This window comes from Theropithecus gelada, chromosome 14 (genome assembly GCF_003255815.1).
Source record: "Theropithecus gelada isolate Dixy chromosome 14, Tgel_1.0, whole genome shotgun sequence".
NCBI classification, from domain to species: domain Eukaryota; kingdom Metazoa; phylum Chordata; class Mammalia; order Primates; family Cercopithecidae; genus Theropithecus; species Theropithecus gelada.
Genome location: NC_037682.1, coordinates 123,516,143 through 123,542,612, shown reverse-complemented (window position 1 = coordinate 123,542,612; position 26,470 = coordinate 123,516,143). Strand labels below are relative to the sequence as shown.

At 43.9% G+C, this 26,470-nt stretch overlaps 1 protein-coding gene across 9 annotated transcripts in view; it reads left to right on the top strand.

The window, feature by feature from the left end:
• Positions 1-21,757, top strand: part of OPCML (opioid binding protein/cell adhesion molecule like) — a 1,151,950-nt gene extending 1,130,193 nt beyond the window's left edge. For 6 of the 9 annotated variants that reach the window (XM_025357328.1, XM_025357325.1, XM_025357327.1 and 3 more), the window contains one exon: positions 16,430-21,757. In XM_025357328.1, coding sequence (XP_025213113.1) covers positions 16,430-16,530 — 101 coding nt within the window. In that variant the 3' untranslated portion in view covers positions 16,531-21,757. Of the gene's footprint in view, positions 1-1,163; positions 1,191-16,429 lie in introns of all 9 variants that reach the window. The other 3 variants (XM_025357320.1, XM_025357319.1, XM_025357324.1) reach the window with 1 other exon arrangement.
• The last annotated feature ends 4,713 nt before the right edge of the window (positions 21,758-26,470 follow it).

The following is a 26,470-nucleotide window of genomic DNA, read 5'->3' as shown; positions in this document are numbered from 1 at the left end:
AGGGACTCAGGAGGGAGGAAGTTGCAATCTGCTTGGCCTGTGTCCATCCATCCTGCTCAACCCACCACCTGTAGATAAGACATACTTCTCCCTGCCATTCCCCTAGCATGCCATGCAGAGATAGTTACATGGTAATTGATATTTCATGGTCATTAAAAGGCAAGGTTTGCCCTTACAACAGGAGTAAACCAAATTGTGAATCAGATAGAATGGTGTTTGTATAAAGAAGATAGAACCATGGTTCACGCCTGTAATCCCGGCACTTTGGGAGGCTAAGACAGGTGGATCACGAGGTCAGGAGATCGAGACCTTCCTGGCTAACATGGTGAAACCCCGTCTCTACTAAAAAAAAAAAAAAAAAAAAAAAAAATTAGCCGGGCGTGGTGACGGGCGCCTGTAGTCCCAGCTACTCGGGAGGCTGAGGGAGGAGAATGGCGTGAACCCGGGAGGCGGAGCTTGCAGTGAGCCGAGATTGTGCCACCGCACTCCAGACTGGCGACAGAGTGAGACTCCGTCTCAAAAAAAAAAAAAAAAAAAAGAACCATGGGTCAATTCAACTGTATAATCTTAAGATGCCTTCTGTAGTTGGAGTCTATGATTCCGGGGTGATATTTGTTGCTTTAAACCTAGTCAATTGCTTCCATCATGATTCTCATTGTTGCTTGCATTTCGTGTTCTCATCCGTGGGGAGGAATGGAGTAGCAGTCTGAGACCTTATCAGGTGGCTGTTCTATCCACAACTGGAGCAGCAAACCCCCTCTGAAGGTCTTTCCCTCCCATATGGGTGGAGAAGACTTGGGAGCCCGGACTGACCTCCTTTAAAGCCCTTATGTCTCCCTGACTCCATTTTCCCACACTGCCGCATCCATATCCTTCTGCAACATTTCACACCATGGGCCAGGACCAGCTTGTTGTGATACTTTATGTGCGTATGTATTTGTTTATTTGCTGAGGTTTGTTTAGAGGGAAGCATCTGATGAGTAGGATGAGAGGATGAAGGATGAAGAGAGGTATCCACGTTTCCACGTGCACCTCAGACACAAGTACACAAGTTTTCAGCTCTGACCTTAACTAAACTTGGTCCACCAACCATCTGAAATGTGTGATCTATGTCTTTTGTTTTCTCTCTGCATTGTGTGTGCATTGTGCTGTGTGTGTCTTAGAAATAAGCCCCTCATCAGCAGTGGCAGGTGGGTACAGCATGTTCCTTCCTACCTCTGCCTGCCTGAATGCCTATGCCTTTGAGTTTTAGCCTACTTCAAAGATAGGCTTGCCTGCTTCGCCTCTGTAATTTATGTCTCTGAGGCAGATAGACCTCAAGGGGCTTGGTTTGCACAGTTTAGATAAAAAGCATGTAGAATATGACGGCTTTCACATGCACTCTGTGGAATAGATTTATGGGTTTCAGGGGAAGGGGTTTTTGCCCCCAAAACAATAACCTTATACTTGGTCACGTTTGAAGAGGATGCTCATTCTGCTGTTTCTGCACACGGCAGCACCAAGAGCAACCCAGCCCAGAGACTAGATAACTGTCTCCATGGGGACGTCACCCTACTATGAATGTTTTATTCGTTTAGCCCAAGGCAAGCAGGGCTAATGGTTTAGTTTTTAAAACTTTATTTTAAAATAAAAGTACTTGGGATCATTATTCATAATGATAATATCTGCTATTTACCAAATGTATACTGGTTTCTAGGCATCATGTCAATGCTGTGCAAGGCAGGTTATTAACCCCATTTTACAGATAAGTGAAAGGAGAACTAAAAAGCTTGGGTAACACTGAAGGCCACTTAAATAATGAATAGGTACTGGATGAGACCTAGAAATGGAGCCTGCATTAGGTATTGGAGCATTTGCCCAGAGCATCAGCGAAGAGAAACAGACACACGCACGCATGCACACACACACACTCTTACACAGTTGCTGAGGCATTTAGAAGAAGCAGTAGCTGGTGCTCAGCTATGCTTCCAGAACCGGAAGATATTCAACCCTACTGTTCTAAGATGTCGGTCTCAGTCACATGCAAAGAGATGACATTTGAATTTTCTTTTCTTTTTTTTTTTTTTTTTGAGACGGAGTCTCGCTGTGTGGCCCAGGCTGGAGCGCAGTGGCGCGATCTCGGCTCACTGCAAGCTCCGCCTCCCGGGTTCACGCCATTCTCCTGCCTCAGCCTCCCGAGTAGCTGGGACTACAGGCGCCCGCCACCACGCCCGGCTAATTTTTTGTATTTTCAGTACAGACAGGGTTTCACCGTGTTAGCCAGGATGTTCTCGATCTCCTGACTTCGTGATCCGCCTGTCTCGGCCTCCCAAAGTGCTGGGATTACAGGCGTGAGCCACCGTGCCAGGCTGACATTTGAATTTTCTAGACCTGAAATAAGCTCTTCAACTATCACTGCCCACAGCTCTTGATCCACGGCACTCACAGACGTATAGTCCTGCCTGCGCCCCAGTGACCAGGAACACCCCTGCCTTGGTCTTAACAAAACTGAGAGGATAGGGTGGGATTGAGTTGCTTCCCTGCCATGACCTGCCATTATCCCCATGGTTGGTGGGATTGCAGTGGCAGGGAGTGTGATGCAGAGAAGGGCACAGGACTGGCAACCCAATGGCCCTTCTTGTCTCTCTCTGCCATGAACTAAGAAAGGAGTGTTTCATAGCTGCTAGCAACAGCCAGTGTATGCCAGAACTGTCTTAGTTGGCTTGTGTTGCCATAACAAATTACCACAGATGGGAAGGCTTAAACAACAGACATTTATTATCTCACAGTCCTGGAGGCTAGAAGTTCAAGATGCAGGTTTCTGCCCAGGTGGCTCTAATGAGGGCACACCTCATGGCTTGTAGACAGCTGCTGTGTCCTCACATGGTTTCTGCTCTGAATTCTCATAGAGAAAGAGAGAGAGGGAGCTTTCGGGTGTCTCTTCTGATAAGGACACTAACTATATTGGATCAGGGCCCCACCTTTATGACCTAATTTAACCTTAATTACTTCCGTATAGGTGCCACCTCCAAATACAGACGTACTGGGAGTTATAGCATCAACATAGACATTTGGTAGCAGAGGGATGCAATTCAGCCCATAGCACAGGCAGACATTTACATTCCAATTCAGCCTTCACATCCCAATTCACTTAAACTTGCTGAGCCTTCCTTCCCTCATATGTGCTATTGGGATATTAACGCCTGCTTCAAAAGACTGGTGACAGGACTAAATAAGATTGTATACATTAAGAATCCCATAAATGCTATGTTAGATGTGTGGATTTGACCACAAACAAAAACTGTAGGTCTGAGTTTACAACCGTAGGATGATATTTTCTGACCTACGGACATGAGAGTGCCACTGTGAATTGTCAATAAGACAGTGTTCATCAAAGTGGCATGACTCACTGAATACTGTTGTGTTCCTACTGGTACCTGCCAACGTTTATTGTGACATGGCCCATGCTATCACCTCTTCCCTTCATATGCCTGCCAGAGTCACTGCTCAACTGGACTTCTTTTCTCTCCTCCAAAGTCCCCTGTGCCCTTCTTCTCCGGCATTCATGATCCCTATAACCCACCCTATCTCACTTCACCCTGTTGCACACACTTGCCTTCAGCATCCCTTCCTGAAGGAAGCCTTTCCTGACCTCTCTGACCAGGCCAGTCCCCCATTCTGCATCCACTCATTCTGTGCCTTTGACTGCTGCACTCACACAGGGCATTGTCTAGCATTCATTTAACAAACATGCATTTAGGACTTGTTACAAGCCAGGCACTGTTCTATGTGATCAGGAGACAGCAGTGACTCAACAGCTAGGTTCCTTGTTTCTACAGACTTTATCTTCTAGTTGTAATTTTGTTTTTGTTTAACATTTCAAAATTTGTTTGTTTAAAGTATTTCTTCCTCTTCAGCCTGTAAGCTCCATGAACATAGGGGCCATACCTGGCTTAATCCCCAGGACCTTATACAAGGATCTACACACAGTAGCTCATCAGGAAAACTTTGTGGAACAAATGAATGTGTGAATGTATGTGGGGGTGGAAAGAATGTATTGGTCACAGCAACAATTTAGCTGTCAGGGATTAAAATGCCATGGCATAGAAGAAGGGGTATGTGTCTCACCCTATGCTGCTCACTGGCTGAATGGCTTTGGGAAGGTCAGTCTCAGTGGGTCTTTTTATATTTTTAATCAGTGAAGGCATTTTGGATAAGATGTTTGGTTTTTGTGGTCCCTACAAGGCACAATTCTCTGATCCTATGACTGTGTGGCAATAGTTTCAGCACAAGATCAGACAGATAGTGTCCGGTTGACCTGCTCTTTCTCCTGGCCAGGGATGCTCTTCCTAGTCCTCAATGCCCCCATAATTATGCCTAATTATTACCAACCATTTAGTGTGTACAGGGCGCTAGACTAAGTGCTTTTCCTTTTTTATCACCCTTAGTGACTCTATGAAGTAAGTACTATATTTATCCTGATTTAACACTTGAGGAAATTGCGAGGTTAGGCAGATAACTGAAAACGCCCTGGCTCACCAGTGCTTGTGCTGGGATTTGAGCCGATGTCCCCCCAGTCCCACGCCGGAGTGCTTCGCTCCTATCGCAGTCCAGCTCAAAGACCTGGCAACCCATCGTGGACGTGGCGACTTTCCAAATGGAGCCTCATATCAGCTATTAGTTTGCTTGGACCCAAGACCCACATCAAATTCTCCTTTCTTCTATCTACTTCTGAACCAATTCCTATAAAGGACAATTTTTACATTTGCAACCCATATACTCATACTTTCCCAACACACAGTCCCCATCTGCAGGCGTGCATTTGTATTTACTCTCACAGACGGTCAGTCTGTTTTCCGAGAGCCCTCTTTGACTCTGCCCCTGTGATCCCCTCACAGCGTGCCTGTCTCACACTACATCTTTTATATAGTTCATACCTACAAGCAAAGAGCAAAGGAAAATAGGATACAAGCAATTTTGAAAGAATGCAGAGGACAAAAACTGGAGACAATGGGTTGGTGAGTGGTTTGCAACCTGAAATGACTAGAAATGTGTGAGTGACCACATGGTAGGTGATTGTCCAAGATGAATCAGCTGTTGGCACCGACGTGAAATCCTTCTTCTTCATCACGCCAGTTGCTTTCCCCACACAGAGCCACAAGGACAGAGTGGTCACCTAGGCAGAGCGCCAACTCACAGGCACATTTTAGACCACCCACTTCCCTTACCCCCAGGCAACTGCAGGTGCTGGAAAAGTGGCCCGATATGGAGAGGAGGTTAACACTAGCAGCAAGGAACACCGGGCTCCAGTCCTGACTCTGATACAGACAAACTGTGATGCTGTCTGTTCTTAAGTCATGCATAAAACATAAAAGCCAAGCAAGATGAACTCCCAGGTTACTTTCAGTTTTCTAAGTGTCAGTGCTGAATTTGGGAAACAATGGGAACAAAGGGCAAGGAACAGGTCTCCAAAAGCCATCACCCATAACCATGGGCAACCTTTGCAAAGCAGCTTGCTCCAACCATTGCAAAGCAGCTTGCTCCAAGCATTGGTTAGCTTTACTGAGTGGGTGCAGCCATTGGAAGACCCACAGGGAGCCCCTTGGCACCTTGAAACCTTGCCAGGCCTATGAACAGCAGGGGTGGCAGGGTTCAGCTTGCTGACCACAGCTCTGTCCCTTGTGGAGGTCACTCACTTTCTCTCAGTTCGCCAACCCCCTTTGCTCCCTCTGGGCCCTGAGCAAGAAGCCCCATCCCCCTATCCTGTCCTTAGTGTGCAGAGAAGGAAGATTCTGGACTTGATTACATCCGGCACTGCAGAGAGTGCGACGTGCTTAATGAGGCATGTAAACGGCTGGATGACTGGAACTGGTAGGGGAAAGGGACAGAGAACGCAAACAAAGCCAAGCCAGAGGGGGGAGACTGCAGAGAGAAAAACAAATTTCTCACATTTTATCTGTGAAATTGCAGCAACACAAATCAGTTACATTAAGAGTTAAGTGTAGGGCACAGGGACAACTCACAGGAATCCTGTCATTGCAAGTGAAAAAGGCAAACGCTCCAGTTAAGGCAACATCTGTGCACAGAGTTTCCTCCTCAGGCCAAGCCTGAGCCCTCTGGGAGCAGCTGTGACTCCAGCCTGCCTCGGCGGCTCCTGGGAGCCATGAGGGCAGAATCTCTATTTTCTGTTGCTAGTGGCCATTCTTCTAGAATAAATATACATATCAGACTGGCTGAGCCGGACTTCCTTCAGCCAGAGCCTGCACCAGGCAGCAGCTCTCACCCTCTGCCTTTTGCTGACCTCCTTCTCATGGGAAACCACCCCACTGTGGGCAGAGCCCTCAGCGCTGCTGCCTTATCCCCCACCTCCCTCCTCTTCCTGCCTCCGTCTTCTCGTTCTGTATCAGGGCATCCTCACAACTACACCTATCCCCAGGCGGCTCCAGCTGGGACATGGAGAGGGGACACAAAGACTGAGCTTCTCTTCAGTGCGACCTCAATGCTGCACCCGTGCCTTTGCTTCCCTCCAACTACAGGCCTCTGGGAGGGAGAACTTGTGTTGTATCTCCACTTTCTCAAACCCTCTTATGCCTCAGCTCACGATCTGTCTCACTCTGACACCTGACCTCCTCTCAGTGTCAGACTCTGTCTCACCTCGCAATGACCCACTTCTGGCTTCTGTGATGTAACCGGGTGGTGCCTGTCTTCTAACCTTCCTCAGTCTGTGTCTAGCCCCTCCAGCACCTGTCCTATCGGTCCTCCCAGGTGTCAGCCTATGGTGAGAGGGGAAGGGCTCTGCTGTACCTTCAAGCACCCCACGGTGAGGTATTTTTTGGCCTGCATCAGCCTTATTCTGGATGCTTTAAAAATGCAGATATGTGAGCCTTGCCCCAGAATCATTTAACCAAAATCTCTAGGGAAGGTCCTGAGAATGCACTTTTTAAGAGACTCTCCCAGGGAATCTTATGCACACCGAAGATCGTTGGCCTCTGAACAACAGTCTGCCAATTCCTGAATTTGTGTCTTTAGTTCTGTCCTGAATTCTGAGCTACAAGCCACTCTCTCTCTCTCTGAATATTCCACAGGGGTCTCAAAGGCAGCCTTTCTGCCCTGGGAACACTCCGTGTGTGCCTCACTCTTCCCTGCACACTCTCTAGAATCTCCGTGGTCATTTTTGACTTTCTCCTCTCCCTCACTCCTCACATCTGTTAGCCAACAAGTCCCACCAAATGGCCTTTCCTCTGACTTCTCCATCTCCATTATCACTCACATTGTGGCACGTGTCACACATGGACGATTGTGATATCCTCTCACTGGTTCTCTCGTCTTTCTTTGGCAATCCGACTCCTATTGGTTTGCCACAGCAGGGCCAAGTGACATTTCCAAAACTCAGAACGAACCTTGTCATTTCGATTGCCGAAAACTTCTGCCTCCCAGAACAGCTTGACGCTAAGGCTGTTCTCGCTGTGAGGCCAGTGTAGCCTTATAGCTTCAAGTGTCCCCAGCACTCCATCTGTGACCTTCCCTGCATCCACCAGGCTGGGCCCCTATGTCCCAGAACCCATTAGACATCATGCTGTTGCCACTCTCCATCCCTCCATCCCTCCATCCCTCCATCCATTCGTCTAGTCAACAAATATTTGTTTAGTGTCTACTGTATGCCAGGAATTATACAAGGACTAAGGTACAAGGAGAAACAGAATTTCTGATCTTGCACAAACAAGTAAATAGGCAGTTACAATAAAATATAAGAATGGCCATGCTTGAGGAATAAAGAAGCTGCCGGCTATCAAGTGTCAGCCACACATGGCTTTAGACACCTAAGAAGCCTTTGAGATAGATACTGTTACTATTTTTCACTGGACAGAAGAAGAGCCTAGAGCTCAAGAACAAATGATGTTACTAAATTCCCCCAGGTAGGAGGGATTCCAGCATGGACGGAAGAGGCAAGGGACAACAGCAGGTTTTGTACCTAGGTCTGTCTGACTTGACCCCCTGTTTCTTTCAAACCCATATACTGTGTCTCCCAGTGTGCTGGAGGGTCACAGAAGCAGGCTTGTGCCCTCTTCTGTGTCTGATGAGTGCGTCCTTTCTGGGCTGTGCTCAATGACGCCCCATATGTAAAGCATTTGTGAGCTCCACTGAAGAATTAATCCCTCATCTTTTGGGCTCTCATAGTGGCTTACCCCCAGGCTTATATTTTGTTTGTATCTTTTTCTGCACTTAGAGGATGTAACACTACATCTTCCAGTGATTGTTGCCCAGTAACTGTTTGTTGAATTAATAAATATATCTTCCAGTCAGTGAGGGCATGGGTTATAGCCTCTATACAGTTTCATACCTTTCACTAACCAAAGAAAAGCCAAATACCCAAGAGAACTTGCAGTCCCCTCCCCTCAGGGAAGCCAAATCACTGTTTTTCTGACTTTCCCTTGCATTCCAGCCTCCTGTATGTTCCAAATCTAATTTGAAATTTAGGGTCCCCCCATCCCAGATCTCCTTTTTGAAGGAGGCTATACCACATATTCCAATTCTCTGTTTAGGAAGATGTTCATCACATGATATCTTCTTGCAGAGACATCAAAAGCTGCACATATTTGTCCGTTTCCTGCTGATAACGTGTATGGTTTTTATTTTTCAAATCCACAATTTAAATCCAGGTGGGAAGGGAATGAGTCAGAGAGACACACCATTGCTTTTGGCTGATGACAGCAGCGTAATCATTTGTATTTTCCCCCAACCTGCAAAATGTCAACATATTAGAAAAAAACTGCAGACATTTCCCATTTCATTCTTGATGAGGTTCCTTGTCGTTGGCTCATACCCCGCCCTCCTCGCTCTGAATCATTGACATCTGGCTATTAGCCTAAGCATTTAGAATTTAACACTGAGCGTTCAGGGTGTGCTGATGTCAGCACAGATACAGAGCTTATGGTTCAACATCGACTCAAGTCTTGTCTCTTTCAGGTTTGTGGTGAGCTGACAGATTTGAATTAACTTCTGATATTAACTTCTTAAGCTTTTGTTTTTGTGGTAAGCACAAAACAGGGTGTGTTAAGGAGAACAGAACAAAGATGGTTGCCTCTTTATCAACTGGTCTTGGTTGTGCTGCAGAGCCTTGTTGGTTGATCTTACTTGTGAAACAATACAGTGCCACGTTTGCCGCTGTAATTAAACTCAATGGAGGAAAAGTTCCCTTTGAAGGGAAGTGGTGCGCCTTCATCAGCCAGCGCCTCTAAAAATAGCTTTATGTTTCACCAACAAGTGTAACACATACATCATCTAATTAGATTTCTTCGCTCCTCTTTTAATCACCAAGAACATCATTATCCTTTTGGTTCCTCATTAGGAAGGTCACGCAGTTCATAATCGTACTTACAAAACCTATCCAAATTTCAGAACAAAACCATGTCTTCTTAGACTTCAGATATTTCATTAATTTCACTGTGTGCTATCAACAAGCTCAACTTCCCTATGGGTTTTTTTTCTTTTCTTTTCTTTTTTAGTGTGATCACCCTACCATCTGCCATTGTAGTGGAATTTCAGCTATATAGTTTATGGTTGCTGGAGATCGATGTCATATTTTCATTACAATCATGGAAAAGAAAACCAGTGACACATTCCAATACCTTCATGGCTTGTTATGTACACTACATTTTTAAGCTTCAAAATCTCTCATGAGGCAAGATCTCAGCAGGAAGTTTCTATATTTTTTCTGAGAGCTCTGTGCTGAGTTTGGGTACTGTGATTGTCAACACCTCCCACTCAAGAGGGTGTTGAGCTACCCCTGAATGCAGCAGTAAAACCTTTGTGCCAGGATGGCCAGGCTTGAAGTTCCCAGTTCTTATGTGGTAGGTGTGGTTTTATTCTGTTTTAAGCCTTCAACCAAATTTTCTTCTTAAAAACCTAATGTTTAGGCCACTAGATTTTCGGCGTGGTGGCTCACGCCTGTAATTCCAGCATTTTGGGAGGCTGAGGCGAGTGGGTCACTTGAGGCTAGCAGTTCAAGAACAGCCTTGGCAACATGGTGAAACCCCATCTCTACAAAAATACAAAAATTAGCCAGACGTGGTGGTGCATGCCCATAATCCCAGCTACTTGGGAGGCTGAGGCAGCAGAATCACTTGAACCTGAAAGGCAGAGGTTGCAGTGAGCCGAGATCACACTCTCTAAAAAACAAACAAATAAACAAACAAAAAATCTAATGTTCAGTATTTTATTAGGTTGATACAAAAGCATCACGTCTTTTGCCATTAAAAGTAATGGCAAAATCCATGATGACTTTTGCACAAACCTAACAATTTACCAAGATAAGTAGCTTCTCAAAAGTAGAATTTTTATTTGTTCATTTTGTTGTTGTTGTTGTTGTTGTTATGTGTCTTACCCCTGCTGAGCTTCCCTTGTAGCCACATGGACCTGCTGTGGCCATAATGGCCACACAAATGGATCCCTTTGCTGTTTCTGAAACTTGTCTCTTAACCATATCTGGTCTCTAACTATTCTTTCTGTATTCTGAAGGAAATCTTATTTGTATACCTGTCCCCAAAGTATTTTGTTGTTGTCACTGTGTTGTCACTCACAGTTTATTTTGTGGCTTGGCATCTTCATTTCAGCTTGTATTTTTAAAGATGCTTAACTTCAGGCATGAAGAAGCCATTAATTTTTAACCTTAAAAAGGGTGAAGGAGGAGGTGCTGGAATAATGGTAAAGGGCATAATTACATGTTCTCACTTTCCATTTATCCCTGAAAATATTTAATTAAGCCTGATATTTGTAGCAGCCATTCTAGTTCAATTGAATCATTGTTAACCATAAATAGAGAAAGAGTCCTTAAATGTGGCATTTGCCCACAGAAAGTACTGGGCTGCTGAATACACTTCCTCAGAATAGCTGGCATTCGTTAGGAAGCTTTTACCTGTGGTTAGCAGCCACTTCAGGCCTTTCCAGAAGGGACAAGGTCACCCAGTTACGAGGCGGAGCCAAGGTTGCTTTCAGCTGGTGTTGGAGAGTAACCTTTGAGAACCTAGTACTCCAGAGCACCTCTTTCTTTAAAAGCAGAACCCCCACACAAGATGCTGTTTTATGGATTAGCAATTCTTGCCTCAATTCCAGCTCGCCTAATATTTCATCATCCTTTACTCTGTACTTGATGATTGCAGACACCATCTTAACTTATTCTCAGAGCGACCCTGCAAGGGTAGATAGAACTACCCCTTCCACATTTTATACATAAAAGAAACGTTTCAGAGAAGTCGGCCGTCTTGTCCAAAGTCTTCCTGCTGGTGGGTAGCAGAGCCAGAATTCAAATTCAGTTCTGACTCTTAAAATCAATCCTCTTAAGACTACCCAACAGGCAGGATGTTCCTGAGATGAAAGGGATTTAGGGTTATTTGTTCCAAATGGCTTTCTTCCCAGAATCTGTGATGGTTTAAAAAAAAAATTTGTCTGTTTATTTGTTTATTTATTTAGTCAAGGACAGAGGATACGCTAGTTCCTCCTAAAGTTTGTGCTTTTTGAAGGTAGAGACTGTGTCTGTCTGTCTTTCTGAAAGCAGAGCCTAGTGCATGGCACGGATCAATTCATGTATGTCGAATGAAAGACTGCAACTTTTCCAAGGCTGACCTGGGGCCCGTCTCCATTGCGGGATGGACACATTACCCTTTGACCTAGCCAGGAAGCTTGGCTGTGGCTGGCTCCCAGTGCCCTGCTCAATGCCCCACATCCTCCACAGCCCTCACAGCCAGTGATCTCTCTCAGCTGCAAACACTCCAACCTTAAGCTATCTCACCTCTTTACTCACTCCCCTACCAATACCTCACCCCAGGTTCAACATATTTTGGAACGATCTAAACAAGCTAGTATTCGTCTCCACTAAGAAAGGGAAAGGGAAGGTGTGCGAGCCGTGTTCCAACAGCAGTTACCATGATCACATGACTACTTTGTACCAGGCACTGTACTGATTACATTCATCCTTCAACCAATCCTGCAAACTCAGCGTCATCATGCCTATTTTCAGTGAGAAAACAAAGTATCTTGCCTAAGATCACAGAGCTGGCAACCCACAGGGTCAGAATTTAAACCCGAATTGGTCCAACTCCGATGCTGCCAGAGCGCGATGAGCGACCTTACCCCGGGGGAGCGTAGAGAACCGTTCCTGAGGTCCCTGGGGATGTTTTCTCAGTGATGCTTCCAGTAAGTCTGCTCCTTCGCCTTCCTTCCAAACCCCTGGGCTTTCATCCGGGTGTATTTTAGCATCAGTTTTCTGGAATAGAACATGCCATTGAAAATCTGCCTCTCAGCCGGGCGCGGTGGCTCATGCTTGTAATCCCAGCACTTTGGGAGGCCGAGGCGGGTGGATCACAAGGTCAAGAGATCGAGACCATCCTGGCTAACACGGTGAAACCCCATCTCTACTAAAAATACAAAAAATCAGCCAGGTGTGGCGGCGGGCACCTGTAGTCCCAGCTACTCGGGCGGTTGAGGCAGGAGAATGGCTTGAACCTGGGAGGTGGAGCTTGCAGTGAGCCAGGATCGAGCCACTGCACTCCAGCCCGGGCGGCAGAGTGAGACTCCGTCTCAAAAAAAAAAAAAAAAAAAAGAAAAAGAAAAAAATCTGCCTCTCATTTCCAAACCTGGGATTCTAGGTTTTAGAGAAGAATCACCTTTCTTCCAATTTTTACCAATAAATGAATAAATACAAACATTTGGGTTTCTGATCCTGTGTATTGAAATTCAAAATTATATTGTCTTGGGTACCAAGTACCTGGAGAAGTCCATGCAGCTGTGACCGGCTAAGGCCAAACTCTAGGAAAACTGTACTCGACCTGACTCTGAAGCCCTGTGTGCAAGCTTCAGTGCTACCACTGCTGAGCTCAGCCTGAAGAGTTCCTTCAGAACCGCGTCCTTCCCTGTCACACAGGTGGCTCTGTAGCTTTGCTGAGCTAACATTTACAACAGCCTCATGGTAACCCATGGGAACAAATGTGAGCCCTGAGGCCATGGGACCAACACCAGATTACTTGAATTGCAGCAACCCATCACTTTTATATTAAAGCAGAAAAGCATTTGGCCAAGTTAGGTGAGCAACTGTAGCATACAGAAGCCTGGTGGGAGAGAACTAACCCAGAAACTTTCTTTTCCTCATTTCCAGTTACACAGGGCTACTGCAAAGATGCAATTAAAGAATGAGTTCATTGCCCATGGCTTTTGTCTCACACTCTTCCAGTCCAGAGAGTGGTACATAGATGTACCCCCTCCAAACACAGCTGGAGAGCCCTCCGGCAGAGCCCTCACTGCATTGGCATTTGGCCCAGATGACAGGTCTCCAGTGTGCCCAGGATCTGTAGGAGGAAAGTGATGCTAGCTTCACTCTGTATCATAGTGGATTAAATTCATTCTCTGGCCACAATAGCCCAGCCATTTCTCATACACCAATTGACCAAAGGCACTTAGGCAATAAATTGCTATGGCATTTGATACGACAAAGCAGGTGCTCATCACACCTGCTGAAGAATAAAACTCCCTGAAGCCACATAGAAAATGGGGCTGCAAAAGGGAAACTTTAGGGTCTAGAGTGTTTGGTGCCCTCTTGCAGTCTCAGGGGACATGGAATTCTGAAGTGCAGAAGGCATATGTTGATGGTTTTCTTTCAACTGAAGAAGGCTGTCTGGCTACTCACCAGCTATCTCTCCTAACAGCTGGATGCAGAATTTCCATTCATGTAATAACTCAGAGAGCTAATAGAAGAAGGACCTCACAGGTCATCAAACCCCATCTCTTCTCAATTTGCAATGTGAGAAGCAAAGCCCGGAGAGGGACCATCACTCAGCTAGGGTTCAGCACATTCACACAGAGACACTGTATTCCCTGTCCATTGTTTCTCTCACACCATGATATTGTGGTCCCTGGAAAACCTGCACAAATGGTCATTTTCTACAGAGAGGAAGTAGACTTGTAACAATTATGGGCATAGATTCTGAGGACAGTGACTTGGTTCTAATACAGCTCACAGTGTATAAGTTGTGTGGCCATAGGTAAGATGTCTAACTGCTCTGTTCCCAGCTTTCCTATTTGTAAAGTGGGAATGACAGTAGCACATAGCTCATAGGGTTGGTGTGATGATTAAATGACTGATTATATGTTTAGCATCTAGAATCATGCTTGCCACGTGGAGAGCACAGTGTGAATGTATGTTGTCATCATGGCCCTAAGCAGGCTGAGCAGCCTACATATCTGCTAAGTCCCCCTTGCATTTCCACTCTTGGGAACACTCAACAGAAGCTGAATATGGCTGTAAACCTCCACCCAGTAAGCAGCAAGCATCCGATGGCAACTGCTGCTCACCACCAGAAACACTCACTTCCCTTTGCTATTCTGCCTCCTTCTCTCTCTGAGCCCCACTCTTCCATGCTCTTCTTTCTGTGTGTATTGCCCCACTCCTCTTTGCTTTAGTTATATTCAACCTTGTGCTGACGGCATGGTATCCACAGGAATGTTTCAGTTCACTGGTAGAACTTGGAGAGAATGATTCCTACACTCAAGACTTCTATCTGTCTACAGTGGAGCATATCAGGGCTTCAATTGTTTCTTAAGTTCAAAATAATAAATTAGACGAAGACTATATATGTATATACATATACACATACATAACTAGTCTAGTACATACGCCATATATGTCATGAAAATACTTTTAAAGAAAATATAAACAAAAAGATAATTTTAAAGAAACATACATGCTTTATGAATCTGCCCATATGTTTCTTTAAAAGTATCTTTATGTACATATTTTTATTTAAAAATGTAAATAAACTTATTTAAAAATCTAAATCACTCATCTTTTGCAAAGACAATATGCAGAGAATTACCTTGAGCTTCAACCTGAGCATTTCTAGCTGAGTGCATTCTGCAGGCCAGTAGGATTTCTCGGGATGTGTGCCAGGATTGCTGGAGGCCCCACAGTCAGGCTACTTTCCATCAATATCTATGGAGCCTCCTCTGGGACATTAACATGTCGCTAAAACCTGGATCCCGCCCTTTTCTGTGAATATTCTCTGACAAAAATGCAGGGTAATATGAGTCAGACTTTAAGCTATCAAGCAAATATGACTTTTAGTGCATAAAAGCATGTACATTTTAAGTAGAAACAAAAGGTATTCGTGTTAAGATTAGTGGAGAGGAACAGTTGTATATTCATTGCTGAAGTGAGAGACCTGAATTTCCCAAAGTAAAATCTTCCCATCGGTCCCTCCTGGGCAAGGCATGGATCCTCACCATAAGGTTGACAGACAAGCCAAATGAACTGGTCCTGTCTAAAGAGGTTCTGCTGCACCTCAGCTTATTTCCAGCTGGCCAATTTGCTTCTCAAAGAAGCTGTGAAGTCCTGGCTTGAGGTGGTAGAAGAGGTGTCCTGCCTCCTTTGGATCTCCTTTGCTTCTTCACCAGTTTTATAGAAATGACTCTCAATGGCTTTAATCCCTCGGTAATAATAGATTTTGCTTTTTCTGGGATACACTTACTGCTGGCTCCTGGTCTTGCGTACCACCCTATGCACTTGCTGATAAAGGTGATGGAGGAACGCCTGGGCCAAGTTAGATACACCTGCCCTTGCAGCAGGCTGGGATAATACCAATTCATGTGATTTGTCTTCTTGAGCCATGGAAGATGAGAGGAGAAGAACAGCACTCATGAGACTGTGGACTTATTTCCCAGTGGACCTTGAATGATTTACTGGGGATACAGGAAAGGGCCAGAGAGAAAGAGAAGGTAGAAAAAAAATCAAGGGAGAGCCCCTTGGGTGGACTCTTCAGGAGCAATCTGTTTTGGGCGTGTTGATCTGCTTCAAGGCCTTTAGGGAGGCAGCACTGTCTGCCGGGACAAGCCTAATTCCAGTCTTTAAAACCCGTGGGGATGATTTTTCTTCCTTCCTCAGCTGCTGCAGGAGGAGCCTCCACAACACCTAGGTTGCATGCACTGAGGTTGACAAGTCTGCTACATCAACACTTGGACTTATGTCTCCATCCCTCTCCCCTTCCTACCCCACCACCTGCTCCTTGTCTCTCTGGCCCTGTGCCCCCCGACTCATTGTCTGTACTGGACACTCTCCAAGTATAGCACACAGTTAGAGGCACTGCTTCGAAAACAGCCAGCAGGTCTGCCTTTCCATGTGTTGCCCTAACCTTTGGGCCCACGGGCCTCTATGACTAGCCTGAGCTTCACCTACTTACTTTTTAAGCATAGTCTTTCGGAGCAGGCTGCACTGGTCAAGGCATCCCATTAGCTTGCCCCTTCGAGTTCCTAAATACTCCCACTGGGCACTTTCCTTTGTCTAGACTCGGAATGGTCAGCGGAAGGGTGGAAGGTGGGAAGCATGTATGTGTATTTGCTTGTCAGGGAAGAACTATGGTGTCCTTGGATGTAGGCTAATGGTTCTGTCTCTCTCTCTCCTACACAGGGCCTGGAGCAGTCATTGATGGTGTAAACTCGGCCTCCAGAGCACTGGCTTGTCTCTGGCTATCAGGGACCCTCTTAGCCCACTTCTTCATCAAGTTTTGATAAGAAATCCTAGGTCCTCTGAGCAACACCTGCTTCTCCATATCACAGACTTTAATCTACACTGCGGAGAGCAAACCAGCTTGGGCTTCTTTTTGTTGTTTGTTTTTTTCTGTTCTTCTCCTAGATTTGTTTTCTTCCTGTTTTGTTCGTTCATTTGTTTGTTTGTTTGCTTTTGTTTCCAGCTTGAATGAGTGGGGTTGGGGGCGGGGTGGGCAGGGTTCTACCACATGTAGGATAATCATTCATTGGTGTGTCCAAAAATGGGGTCTGCTCCTGCTACCTTGACCCTTCCCTTTCCTCTGCTTCTCTCCTCCTCGTCATCCCCACCAACATCCCCTGCCACACACACCAAAACGTAAGTTTCATTTGGGCAAAAATTGAGCCTCACAATAAACACCCTGAAGACACAACTTGACTCATAACATAGTGCACAGCAAGAGCTACGTCCAAGTGTCCTATTATCTACGATTATTTTCCTAATGACAATGTACATATCCACCCATCCATGTTAACTATTATCTAATTCCATTAGGGTTCACATCTTTTCTTTCTGGGACACTGTCCTACTATATCCATATCTATATATTTCAATACAGATGATTGTGCCATCTTCTGTAGCCCCTCTGCCCTACTCATTTCTTCCACCATCTGCAGGGATTTGAAGTTTGGGGCTGTGCTTGCAACCTAACACTAAATTTTGCAAGTCAAGCGACCAAAAAAGGGGGAGGCATTTTGAAGATAGTACTTCTCTTTTAAAAAGAGAAGTTCAACTCATAAAAGTGATTGATAGGTGGCTGATTTATTTAGGTTTTATCAAGCTGTCTATCAAAGTAATCATACAGTTACCCATCTACTCAAATGTCTGATTTATCTCACCATCCAATTACCTACCCACTTGTCTTCCTCTCTAGCAACCTATTTACTGTTTATCAATATATCAATGTAATTGTCTAACACTCCTTTCTATTTCTCTCCCTACTACTCACTATCAATTCATCCCCATATTAATCTCTAATCATATCGTATCTCTCCCACTGTATTCATGTATACACCATCAGCAGACATTAGCATCTTCAAAATTATCTATCAACTTCTGTGAAAGCCAGCGATCTCACAGGCTAACAACATAAAAAAGCAATACCCTGTGTTGTGGACTCTTTAAAATCTGGTATCCTATCCACCCAGAGGAGACACTAACAGATGGGCCAAGTAGCAAGCTGATGGTCAGTCACTCACTATTCCCGGGAGAGCCTGTTCTCTAAAACATCTTCTTGGGAAGCAGATCACCCTAGAAAAGTCTTGATTCGCACTGTGGTTTTCCTTTTGCACTTGAAGGACAAAGGTGCCAGCCTTTATGCTTCTCTCAACCCTTCAAGAAAGTACGTGTCAGGAACCTATGGCTGGCTTTCCTTCACAGCAAGAACATGAGAGGAAAAAACCACATGTGTCTCTGCAATGCAAAGTGAAGAGTCCACCCGCCTGAGTGGGATGACTGCGGCTGGAGTCTCCTTTCTGCTCCAGTTCTGGTTTAATCTGTTTGAAAACTATCCAGTAAAAAGCTGATGGAGGCCAATTACATGGCGGGTGTATTGACAACTCTGGTATTTGTTTCAGGAAGCTCTTCTACGCTGAGGGCACTTGAGCAACTGACTTAATTTTCAAGCACTTGATTAACACAACACTGCAAACAGAAGGGAGAAAGTGTCAGTGACACAGTTTCCTCGGATGCAGGCTGCTTCTCCAGTGGCTTTGGGGAAGAACTTCACCAGCTCTTCAGGTTCAAAGCAGACCCAGCATACAAACAAGAGCTGACCCACCTTTGCTGCCTTGTCTCCTGGGACAAGAAGGACTCATCCAGCAAGGTTGCCTGGGATTCCAAATAAAGGCATTGCAGACCGCACAGGTGTGCTGCAGGGACTGACCCCAGAGAGGATGAGAATGCAGCATCAATCGCAGACCTGCCCTGCTTCAGTTGGAAAACCTTTTCAGGTCCTCAGTCTAAAAAATAAAAAATATGAGCACCATAGAATTCTGTGCCCTTAATGCTTAACTGGTCTTCTTCCTCCAGTATCAGTGCCCTCTTTGCTTTTGTCCATCAAGGCACATGAGTGTGACCTCTGCCATGGGGAAACATACACAGAGATAGCTATACATATATACATAATACATACATAGGCGATCTTGGCACACTAAATGCTAAGCACTGTCTTAAGAGGTAGAGCTGGTGTGAGTGAAATTAATGTTACATTTTCCAGCTGTAAACAGACATCTGCATTTCCTAGTGAGCTGCCAGGAGCCAGATTCGGGAACCATAAATGATGTGCCAGGAGTGGCGCATTGATTCCCAGTTCCAGGGATGATCATGAGCAGGCACAAAATCAGAATTAAAGGTTGCACATAGACGTTTCAGATCTGTCACCACCTTCAGCATCTGGAGTTGAGTTGGTGTCAGATAGTGTATGAGAATCAAATGTGTCATCTGAGCATGCTACTGATAATAAATTTGTTACTTTGGAGTGGAATAAATGTGAAGGCTGTGAAGAGTGGAAAGTCTTGGAGAACATAGTACTTGAAATGGACAAGCTGGACCTATTCCTCACTCCAAGACTTGTTCTACAGGAAACGGTCCATGCTCTTTTGGCCAAGATCATCAGAACCTCTCAACCCAAAAAGGCTGGCTTCAGGGTCACTATGGAACCCTACTGTTCCCCCTTCCACAGGATACTAAGATGCCCCTCTAGTGGGTACCTATCCCAGCCACGTTTCAGAGGGAGAAAAATGCTACAGTCAATCCTCATCTGTCTGGGGTAAAGACAACAAAGTAAATACAACCCAAGGCAACTGGGGTACTCACTGGGAGTGAAAATGACTTCTTCACAACAGACATATTTCTGCTTCTGTGTTTTTGTGTTTCTTTAGTGGGGATGGCTTCATGGGACAGTGGCTGTCATCCATCATTTTGAAGCATATAGAACAACAAATGCTTACATAAGATAATATCCACACTTTTCCAACTTCACATATGGAGAGTACATGGAGAAGGCCTACAGGCTAGATTTGTTCAGGGTGCCAGTAGTGGGCATGGGGTGGGGGCAAGGCAGGACAAAACATACAAGTCTGAGCAAGTGTATCTCTTGCAGGTTTTCCACATGAAAAGGAAGCCAAATAAGGCTTGTTAGGAGATTAGGTGAGAGGAATTAGCAATGTAGGAACTCTGAAACCCTTCCCCTTCCCAAAACGGAGTTCATATGCACTTCCACCAAAGTAATGCCAATGAAAGTGCTTGTGTTAAGGCTCCGGCCAAGCTTGTTTTTCAGTAGTTTAATGTCAAGTGCCTGATACAGTCAACTGCAAGTCTAAACAAGCGTGTTTAGTTTTTTTCTCGTTCTTGCTTTAATTCGGGGAGGGGGGAGATGTAGAGAAGTGGTTGTGAAAACATACACAGGTTTTATGCAGAGTACTGCACATGACTGTTCTGCTGCCATTGTGCTCCACCGAACAGAAGAAAAGGTAAGGTTTTCTGTCACAAAGAGGCCCAAGCCTCTTTCTTCTTACATCCATGCCTCTTACTAGATGATACATTTCACAGATTGGGCAGTTTGTTCTCAAAACCTGGGTGAGAAGAATATTCTGGGACTCTAGCAACTTCAAAACTGAGGCTGGGTTTCAGGATCTGTTTCTGCATCAATTCACTCAATTTGCCTTCAACAAAGAGGAGTCAGCAAGTTCTATTTATGCTGAGAGAACCATCCCATGAGAAAAGCAGAGAACCCCAAAGTGGGCAGGCAACCCCGACGAGAGCTTATCCCTGTGGCTGCATCAGGAGTGGCTGTACATTGAACATTCAAGTGTTGGTTGGCTGTCGCCAGCCCATAGTAGAAGGAGGGGAGGAGTGGCTTAAGATGAGGTAAGATCTGGTGGTGGGGCATCTTTCCTCAATTTCATACTGACTTTGATTTTGAGAAAGAAAAACTGGCTATGCATTACCTAAAACCAGCCCGAAATGAAACAGACCAATACACACACGAAAGCAAATGTTAATCCCTTTGGAATTAAGGGAAGCAGCATAAGGTTTTTCTTTTTGGAAAAATGCATTTATTTTCTTTCTCTCCAACAGCAAGAATCTTTTGTTTTCATTTTGCACATGACCTTATCCTGGAAACTCTCATACCCAATTGCCTCCCCTCCTATTATTCAGAGCTTCCCTGTCTTTTTACTTGAAGACAAATAAGTTTGAGCACTTGAGTAAAACTTCACAGGTGTGTAGTAGGAAGGCAACATTTTCAAAAAGAGACCCTATGAGGAGAATGCCTAATGATCACCAAATGCAAACAAATAAAAATGCCAGTCTCATTTCCCCCATTTCTTACTTAAGAGAAGTAAATGAAAGGAAGAAGAAATAGATTTGTAATTAAAGATGTGGCAACAAAGATAGAGCTGAGCTAGTTCAATTTAGCCTTCAGGTGCAGAATACTTAGAGTCCAAAGAAATGTTGAGTGGACTTCATTAGACGCAATTGTCTTTACCCTGAAAGTAGTCAGCTAAGCCTAATTTCCAGCATTTTGAAAGAGATTTCTTTTTGTTTCTTTCAATGGTGCCCTTTTTAAGGCACAGAGTTGCTCCACACCACTGGGTGGAGAAAGAAAGATTGCGAACCCTCGACCATCCTTTTGAGGCTACGTTCTACGTTATTTGGCAGATTTATAAAGCTATCAATAATAACAATGCTATATAATACAAACTGCCCTTGTGTTAGTTAAAGGGAGCATTTTTAATCATTCAGAAATTTTCGTGACATGTAAAGTGCAGTTGTGAGGAATGTGTGGGTGTACGAAAATGTATCTGTCAAGTTCAGAGTCCTTTAGATTTAAAAAAAAAATTATGACTTATCAATGGTGCCGTTATAGCTGTGTCAGACAATGGGTGTGCCCATTCTCACAATTATCCTTCAAAAAAATCTATGTTCAAATGCTTTAAAAATTTATCACATGATACAAGAGTATGACTTTGTCAGCCTTCTAGAGTTCTTTTTTCTTTTATTTTCTTTCTTATCTTTTCCTTCAAAAAATCAATGAAGACTTGATTTCTGTCAATAATTGTATTAAGGGTGAATATACTACCTGAATTTTGTGCATGTTGCATTGTAGTTGTAACCTTTTCTAATTCAGGATGAATACGAGATGGTTGTGATTGTGCAGTGTATCAATAAAGTTCGAGAAATTTGTAACTTTTGGGGGGCTGTTTATTAGGACATCTCATTGATATCCAGGACGGGAAAAATATGAAGCGAGCCGTGCTTCTCCCTCATGTGTGTTTTTGGCCTTGAAGAGTAGACGCACTCAGAAAGCCTGGAGCTGCACCCCCTACCTCTCTCTTTCTCCTTCTCTCTCTTGCACACACTGTAGAAAGCAGCCTTAGCACTGTCCATATCACATTTGTATATCAAATATCTATGCTATTTACAAACAATATAAAATGTAGCTGCATCCTCAAAGTCTAAATTGTTTATTGGTGTAGGCTAAAACGAAAGCAGAAGAGAAGTGTCAGAAAAACAGGGGTGACCAGATACTGCCCAGTTTGGGCATTTGAGTCCCTAAGTTCCTGTTGCTTGATTTCTTGAAGTATACACCACGTTGACAAGGGTAAGTATGAGAAGACACAGGGTCGAGGACGTACATTGAGTCTTAAGTGTGTGCCATTAGATGAAGGTTTATGCATCTTAGGTTTTACTTGGATTAGGCTTCATTCAGCTGAGGCTTCTTGTGGACTAGCATGAGAAAGAACCCCAGAGGAGCGGCTGCTTTCCTCTGGTTGCCGTTTCTAAAACACCTTACTCTTCCAATAAAACCCCACCTCCTCTTTCTCCATCACATATCCATCTGCTTTTCTAAAGAAATGAGTATTAACTTATTTTTACACCTCAGCTTCTCATTAGCCATTTGTATATCAATTAAGCCTTCCCAGTTCTGCCGTTAACTAGGTGTGAGATCTTAGACAGGTAAGTGACTTTCTAAGCCTTTGTTCTCTCATCTGTATCATTGGGGAATTTAATTACACCACTTAGTGTACACTGATTCAAAAATATTTGGCCACTATTTGGTTTATTTTGCAACTGCAAGATTTCTTAAGACTATCCTCAAATAAAGCTTAGGGACAATGACTGATTATGATTCAATAACTGAGTAGAAAGTGAATTAAAATTATTTCATTAATTTCACAGCACACGTAGCTTCTTTGGCAAAGTCCCTGAGCTAAAGTTATGAGTCTTATATTCTTGTTGGTTTCCTATATAGACAAGTGCTAATCTTTTCATGACTCAGTCTCCCCTACAGGGAACGGAACACAGTCTCCCCTACAGGGAATGGAACACAGATAAGTTGATAGACTAGACACATGTTCTTTGTAAATTGCAATGGCAAGTAAACGCTAGGCATCAGTAATTGGGAGTTTCCAATTTCCTCTGGCTCATTGTAAAATTATGATTCATCAAGAAAATGAAATTTCAGTTCCCTTAGCCATCTCAGTACCTTTAGTACTCCCTTTCTTGTTGCCTTTTTTCCTTCCTTTTCATCATCCTGTTCCTATTTGCACCTGACCCTTTCTTGCTCCTGTTCATACCACAACATTTACCCATCCATCTGCTATCAGTCTCTCACTCCATTTAGCCACTCAGCTCCATCTATCATCCATGAACCAATTTATTCTCCCATCGGCTAACTACTCAACTATCCATTCACATATTATTTTCCCATTTATCTAAACCTTTTTCCATCTCTATACTCATGCACCTCCTTAAAGTGAGACTGTTTCTCTCTCATCTATTTATTTAGACCAGCTGTCAGTCCGTCCAACAGGCATGCTCCAGCTAGCCTTTAGCGGACCATCTGTTTGCCAACCCACTTCAAGGTAATGAAAATCTTGGTTGTTATCTCTCTATTCCACAAGGGAAGCTTTATCTAGTGACTCGTAAGCATGGCAGCTAAATGATTGGATGCATTTTTATCTTTGCCCTATGAAAATCCTATATATACAGAAGCGCCTCTGGAGATATATTAAGGGCATTCCTCTCCCTATCAAGGTGTATTAAGTAGGAAGAGCGTGTGAAGTTGGGAGTGGAGTGGAAATACCCGGATGAGAAGGTGTAACACTAGGATTGTAGTCATGCAGTGAACATAACAAATAACTGAAGGAACAGACAGGAGGGACCTCAACTGGCAACTGACCTCCTTCTTTCCCCACAATTTAATTTGCTGTTGAATTAATTATTCACTTTGAGAAAAATTCATGGGGTGTGCTATTTGAGGCCAAACCCTATGATCAGTTTTGAAAACAAAACGTCAAGTTAGAGGTGATGCTACCATCTTTTAATATGTTCATCCAGTCACTGGGATATCTTATTTTTCTTTCCCTTATCCCCATTTATTCATTATTCATGCATCACATTTAGTCAGGAACTCCCCTTGAGGAGTTCACATTTAAGATCTAAAAACTGCTGTATAAGAAGATAAATTACAATAGAGTATGGCAAGTATTATGACAGAGATATGAGGAAATGACTGCAAAGTGCAGAGCAAATATTGTGAGATGATTAGGAGGCATTCTCACTTTCCCCCATTTCTTCTGCAGGGATAAAACGCTGGAATGTAAACAGCTAACAACAGCTAACATAAGCTGCAGACATGGTGCACAAATATATTACTACAAAAATTATTGGGTTACAGGATCATACACATTCAGCATTCAATAATTTATCAATGGAGTGAATAGCATTTGTTAAATGAATGAGTACCATGAAGGCAGTTAAAACTACAAGTGGCCAAAGGACCACACCGTGCAGTTGATGATAGGTTAACACAGACCTGCTGGAGAGGAGGAAGTGATACCTATAATGTCAAAGCTGGCTGGGAAGCTGGTTATAAAGTCTCAGTCCCACATAGGATTACTATGTATATCACCTTTCACTAGATCTAACACCATGAGCCTTGCTGATGAGGGAAAGAGAAGCTCTGCCTGGGGACATGTGCTGCCACAAAGGCATGGAGGGGCAGGCAGAGCTTAAGTGTGGACTTGCTGAATAGACCCTCAAGACTAGGCTTCTCCAGAGAAGACTAACACTCTGTGATGTAGGATGAAATACCTGGATCATTTGCATGTCAGTGTCCCACAGTGTCTATTGTTTCAAAGATAAAAATAGTCATAGTTTTACCTCTCCATGAATTCCTCTCTCCAATATGACATACTGCCTTGCCTTTACTATGAGTTCTCCAACCAACTGGCTTGTTTCAGAAAACTTGACCTCACAAATTACCTGTTATGTTGTCTTAGACCAATTTCTTACCTTTTCTGAACTTCAGTCTCATCTTTAATAAAAACGTTGGTAATAATACTCACCTCAGAAGAATAGTTGTGGGAATTATTCCACTACTAGATACAAATAAGTAAGGGTGTTTAGCATAGTCCCAGGATATAACAGTTACTTGCAAAGTAAACATTTGTGGTTCTTTTCTCCTGTTCTTCTCTCAGCCTTCTTTTATGTCATCACTTTCCTGAGTCTTTTGAAGATATAATTCAACTGTGCTTGCTTCGTTGAAAAAATTAAAAATTATAATTTATATGTAATTTCTTTGTTGAAGTTCAAAAAGGAGAAACACATTTCTGAGTCTTTGATTATTCAAGAACACAAGGTTGGAAAGTGGCATCAATAAAGTTTCTGGTAGAATTCCAAAGGAGTGTTGAAGCAAAAGAGTAGAATTAAATTTTTAATCTAAGAAACATATATCAGATAGCCAAGATATGATGGGTACTGAGGATTCAAATTGAGAGACAGAGTGTATATCTTCCAGAAAGTTCCAGCCCAGATTCCAAAGCACAGCACATGGTAGTTTTTAATCAAGGGCTTGAGGAGCCCAGTAGAAGCTACTTAACCCAGACAGGAGGGCTGAAGGTCTCCAGAAGACGAGAGGTCTCAGCTGAGCCTTCAGGGAGCAGAAGGACCTAGCCAGGGAAAGGGAGGGGGAGAGGAGCAAGTGACTATGGACAGAGGGACATCCTCAAAGAGCACGTAGGGGCTTGAGAGAAGCACAGCATGGTAAGGAAACTGCAAGTGTAGATTACCCCATGATGGATGCAGGCAGAGGTGCATGGCAGGAGACGAGGTCTAGACCCTAAAAACCTCTATGGGGAATGCTGATATACTGGGACTTGTCCTAAAAAATAAGGAAGACGTTGAAGGATTTAATAAAAAGAGCAGCTAAATTGTTCTTGCAATTTAGAAAGATCAGCCAGACAGCAACAGGGACTAACTGGGCATTGGTTGTACTGGCAAGGGGAAAACATGTGAGGAGTCATTTAAATCATTCAGGAGAGAAATGATAAGAAGGAATTAGAAAAAGCAGGCGAGTTGGGATGATTTTCTGGGGTAGCTTTGATGGGAGGGCCTGGAGGTATGGGGTGATGGAGCATGTAGAATATGGGGAATATACAGGGTTTCCAATTCAGCCAACTGGATGGAGATGGTACTATCCTCAAAACTTAAGAGAATGGTGAGGTTCCATCCAATTTTTGATATATCCAGTTTTAAGTATCTGTAGAACCTCCAGGTGGAGATGTTTAAGCACTATCAGCATTTTCCTAAGTCATCTAATTATATCCACTGCCATGCACAAGGGATGCCTGATTTCCTTTCTCTGCCTCCCACTTTAATTCCAGAGGAACTCTAGCTCCTTGGATCATCCATCTGCAATTCATTTATCGTCCTCCATTTCCTCTGTATCTTGATTTTGTCTTAAAAAGGTACTGTTTTTTTTTTTTTAACTGCTTGTTGTGATAGAAGAGTAGAGAGCGGTTCTCTGATTAGGCGGTAAAGAAGTAACAGATGCTGTAAATGGGGAAGGGGGAAACTGGCACAGCTGTCCCACTGCTTAGATGAAATTTAGCACTT